The sequence below is a fragment of the Protomyctophum bolini genome, assembly GCF_963924005.1.
Source record: "Protomyctophum bolini genome assembly, chromosome: 3".
NCBI classification, from domain to species: domain Eukaryota; kingdom Metazoa; phylum Chordata; class Actinopteri; order Myctophiformes; family Myctophidae; genus Protomyctophum; species Protomyctophum bolini.
The window spans coordinates 49,496,884-49,502,163 of record NC_137864.1 but is presented as its reverse complement, the minus strand read 5'-3'; the positions used below and the strand labels follow the sequence as shown (position 1 = coordinate 49,502,163).

At 46.3% G+C, this 5,280-nt stretch overlaps 1 protein-coding gene across 1 annotated transcript in view; it reads right to left on the bottom strand.

Annotated features, from left to right (window-relative positions):
* cacng2b (calcium channel, voltage-dependent, gamma subunit 2b) overlaps window positions 1–4,886 on the bottom strand; it is a gene marked incomplete at its 3' end in the record, with an annotated part of 76,675 nt that extends 71,789 nt beyond the window's left edge. Inside the window, exon 1 of the mRNA XM_080760087.1 lies at window positions 4,670–4,886. Within this exon, the coding sequence (XP_080616213.1) occupies window positions 4,670–4,880 (211 nt within the window). The 5' untranslated portion in view covers window positions 4,881–4,886. The remainder of the gene's footprint in view (window positions 1–4,669) is intronic.
* Between the last annotated feature and the right edge of the window lie 394 nt (window positions 4,887–5,280).

The following is a 5,280-nucleotide window of genomic DNA, read 5'->3' as shown; positions in this document are numbered from 1 at the left end:
TTAAAAAACTTTTTTTTTTTTTTAGATCATGCCCATCAAGAACCTTTATGTGAATCATAAGTATAAGAACGTGAGTCCTGATCTATCTCATCCCGGTTGTAGCTGTCCAATGGCCATCTGAAATAGCTGATTGCTATAGATGCTATAGTGCCAATAATATTGCAGCTATGGGCAGGGCACAGAGAGAAACACTAACATGATTATAGCTGCTTAAGATGTGATGTCACACAAACATTTGCCAACATTTCCACACCAACCAAATGAGGGATTGGTGTATAGCTGTGATCAATGTTGGATAAAGTCCAATGAACATTCTTTCCCATGTTCTGCAGAAAGAGAGTAACTGAGGCAGTCTTTCTCTTCCATTTATATTTATGGTGATATAATTTACAAGAAGGAGAAAGAACATCCACACATTTGTTTGGAGCTCTTACTGTAGGTCTAAAATAAAAAGAGACCCAGTAAGAGGTCAAAATGTTGCGGCCGTTTGCCATTCATTAAAGTAAGTCCTTGGAGCTTGTAAACAAGTGTGCGGATGTTCTTTCTCCTCCTTGATTCTCGCCTTGAAGTCCAGCACCTGGCCTAAATGCATGGGCAAGATGTGCACACAATCCTCTCTGTGAACGATATCATTTACAAATCACCCATAACCACTTGAAACCTACAGTATTCTCCTCTACACCAAATCTCTGCCTTGCATTTCAATTTGTTGTGAGCCTGTGTAGCGGTTAGTTAGAGCACTGGTTCCCAAACGTTTTGATCTCAAGGACCCCCAAATCGACATTTATTTGGCCGCGGACCCCCATTTTAAAACGTATGCCAGGGACCTGCATAAGAGAATATAACAGTGATTCTCATTATATTGTAAAACCACTGTAAATGTAACTCTGAGAGTGTACAAATGGAACAAAATGGACCCGTTACAGAGTTCTGAGTTCTGAGTGGTTCTGAGTTACAGAACCATAAGGGTCCATTTGATTCCTAACTATCTATCATTTAGCTGGGGACGCTCTGGAACTCCCTCAAGGACCCCTGGTGGTCCTCGGACCCCACTTTGAGTTAGAGCACATGCCTATACCCCCTGCCGGGGGTCGACGTCAGCGAGGGCACGCCTTCGCAATAGGTTCCTAACGCCAAATGAAATGGGTTCAGAGATCTGTGCCAAGTCTCCTGCAGGAGGCATGTCTGAGGCTTGTCTTGGACAGAAGTCTCCGGACGTGAAAACAGATGATGATGTGAGCTTGTAGACCTGCTATTCTTTTAGCTTGATGTTAAATTATTAATGAATTAAATTTCTACATTTACCCTGTCTTATGTTGTTGCGGAATGTTTCGTTGTCTTGCCTTGGTTATTTTTTATAACTAAAATATATTATTATTTATATCATTATTATTATGCCCAGCATATAGGTAAGCTAAACCTCTTCAGGCCACTGCTCCTAGATTCATCATGACAGTGACACAAACCATTCACTGTCTCAACAGTGCTATATACTGTATGTTTTAAACCGCAAAGCCCTGGTTCATAGGCGACCACTTCATTTATCATCTCTGATAAACTGGAACATTGGCACCCATCCCACCGGTAGGCTTCCTAAAATGAACTCTGCTGCTTAGAAGGACACATTTCTTTACTTATATGCCCCACATACACATACATTTAACTCTGTGGAATCCAAACGAGGGGCCTCCGGTCTCCTCCCTCAATGCATTTCCCGTGTTTGAATTAAGGTTGAACTGATGAATTGATGAATAATAGTAAATGTATATAGTGTTGTAAGAATTTTTACAGAAGTTGTGGAACAAACTCCCTTTGAGGATCAAAGCTTCCCGTACCCGGGACTTAGGGACCATGGGAAAAACATGCTTAAAGGTTCACCTAAAAAATGACTTATTTTCTATATCAATTACACACGACATGAAGCTAATAATGCGGTGGTGGCTGGTCAGTAGGAGACTCAGCATTGAGTCTCAAATGCTGTTATTATGATAGGTTTGCCAGAGTGACAGACGACAGAATGCATGGTAAATTGGTAAGGTCACAAAAATGTGACCTATATGGCAACTGGGTCAATGTTATAGTCTTGCTATCAGGAGGCTGCTCAACATCAAGTGGCAGGACAAGGTCCCAGACACCGAGGTCCTCCACAGGGCTGAAATGGAGAGCATCACCAAGAAGGCTGCTGTACGGCCAACTACAACATGGAAAGGAAAGCGATCACGCGGCAGTGTCTCAAGAGCTGCGATCTGGATCGTGAGACCTGGGAGGCCGATGCCCAACACCCGCTTCAACTGGCGCTCTGCAGTCAAACATGGAGTAGAGGAGTCTGAAAAAAGTGCCGCATCCAGGAAGCCTCAGCTCCGAAAGACCAGAGCCCGTTCCTCCCTCTCACCTAGCCAGCCCCCAGACATCACATGCCCTCGCTGCAATATAGGACATTCCGTGCACGGAGCAGCCTCATCAGCCATCTTCGCGCACACACAAAACGTGAAGTTAATTGCCGGTCATCTTCACTTGCGAAAGACGAACATGACAGTATAACTGTATACTGGATATACTGTATGTCCCTGGTTATCAATGTCCAAATGGACCCTTATACAGGTCTGTAACTTTTGGTTGCATAACCGGAACCAACCCGGGGCGGGCAGTATAGGTACCTTAACCACATCCATTTGGACCCCTGGTGGGTCCCGGACCAGAAGTTGAGAAACAATGCTATTAATGATGTCATCAGCATTGGTGTACAATACATACATGAGCAGCAGGTTAGTGTGCTATTGGAGATGAGAGCAGCTCAGCCTCACATCATATCTGCATCATAGGGATGCAAATAAGGACGCATACTGTATAATGTGCAAGTGAGAACATGATTGTGTTATTTCCACATAAGCTCTCCTCGCTCTCGTGTTACACACACTCTAATCCCACTCCTAAATTCCCTTCCTAATAATTTGCCCTATTTTTGAAAAAGAAAAAGGAAAAAAGGAAAAACATATGAATGAAAATATTGAGGGGGATGAAAAACGTGAGATTTTAACACTTGGAACATGTTGAACATGTTAACATGAACTGTGAAATGATACGGCTGTTACTGTAACTTCCATGTACATTTAATTATTGTTGCATTGGCTATGTTATGTTTATGCGTTGGATCCGCTCTGGCACTCAGCTATACAGTACGTGAGGTTCCTGCTCTGACCCGATCCACTCTCTGCTGAGAATATTAAAAGGTCAATCTGTTCACCAACCATGGCATGCATCTGACAAGACAGGAACCAACTTGACATTTGGTGGATGCTTTTATGCACGGAAACTATAGCCTTTTGCAAACCATCCCGCGGTCTCGCGATTCACATTTCCATCATGTGTGTGCTCTGCAGACCGCCGAATGAAGATGAAATGTGAATTCTGTGACCGGGATGGTTTACCAGGCTACGGGAACTATAGGACCTGCAGGATCATGAGCGTTTTCTCCCCAAAATTGTGCCTGGTGTGTTTTTCCTGATGGACTGATATGATCATCATCATCAGATCATGGATTTCACAACCCCACGCCAGACATGCAGGGAACGACATCTTTCTACCTCTGATCTGCTTTGAGGCAGGACTCCAGAGAAGAAGGGAAGATATAACCTCATTGTCAGCTCTGCAGCAGTGGCCGGCAAACTGTGTTCTTCTGGACTGATATGAAAGATATTGCCTTTTACGAAAGGAATATGTATATCCTTCTATACCCCAGTGGTTCTCAAACTTCTCAATTTCAAGGACCCCCCCCCCCCCCCCCATAACCATGAGAATATACAAATGGAACCAAATGGACCTGTGAGGGTCGATTTGGTTCCATTTGTACACTCTCAGAGTTACAGACCTATAAGGGTCATAGTCCTACCTATAGGTGATAACTAACTAGCTATATCAACCTGTCTTCATCCTGTGACGGTTCCACGTCACCTACACAATACAACACTCTGGTATACAGTAGCAATCATTTTGGTGATCGCATCAGACCACAAAGATCATACTTTCGATGTATACAATTATAGCGTCTGTCTGTGTGTGTGTGTGTGTGTGTGTGTGTGTGTGTGCGTGCGTGCGTGCGTCTGTGTGTGTGTGTGTGTGTGTTGCATGTGTGTGTGCGTGGGTGCGTGTGCGTACATGCGTGTTCAGTATCAGTCTTGTTACAGTAGGTGAGAGACAGACAGACCGTTTTGTGTAGGTGAGAGGAAGTGAATGTCTGTCTGCTCATGTGTGAAAGATGTACATATATGCGCAGTGCGCGTGTTTGTGTTTGTGTGTGTGTGTGTGTGTGTGTGTGCATACTTGCATGCATGTGTGTGCGTGTGTATGTATGTACGTTCGTGCACGTGTGTCAACGTGTGTGTGTGTGTGTGTGCATACTTGCATGCATGTGTGTGTGTGTATGTATGTACGTACGTTCGTGCACGTGTGTCAACGTGTGTGTGTGTGTGTGTGTCTACATGTGTGTGGGTTTTTGTGGGTGTGTGTGTGTGTGTGTGTGTGTGTGTGTGTGTGTGTGTGTGTGTGTGTGTGTGTGTGTGTGCGTGCGTGCATGTGTGTGTGTGTGTGTGTGTGTGTGTGTGCGTGTGCGTGGGTGCACACATGCGTGTGTGTGTGCATGCATGTGTGTGTGTCTCAGTGGCGTATATACCTTCCAGGCAGCAGGTCCTCCACAGGCCAGAGTGTGTCATCACCTCTTCGTTCTTCTTGCTGGTCTCGTTGTCGTTGGTGGACTTGGACTTGCAGGTCCCTCTGGAGTACAGCCAGTAGTCCGTCCCCACGGCGATGGTCATGAGGCTGAAGGCGGCGAAGGCCCCCACCGTGGTCAGCAGCATCTGAACTCCGCGGTCAAACACGCCCATGTTGCCGCATTCCACGAAAGGGGGGCCCCCTTTCCGCTTGATGTACAGGAAGTAAATATTTGTGAGTTTGCGTCGCCACGCCAGCTCGGAAAATGGGGGGTTCACCGCGTCGGCTGGACGGCTGTAGCGGCGTAGCGGGGGGGCGGCCGCCGGGGGGCTGGCGGGGGAGCCGGGGGAGCTCGGGGGAAATCGTATGGTTGGGTCTTGGGTGGGGGGCAACAGACCAGATGAAAAGAAAATTAGGAAGGGAGTTGAAGGCTCACGGGTGTCGAGGGGTGGATGGGTGCTGGGCTTTGTGTGTGAGGGGGGGGGGGTGTGGATGTGAAGAGGAGGAGACACTGACAGGACCCTCAGTCACCGGGTTCTATAGACTCTGGTCTTCAAGTGGAACAGAAGGCCC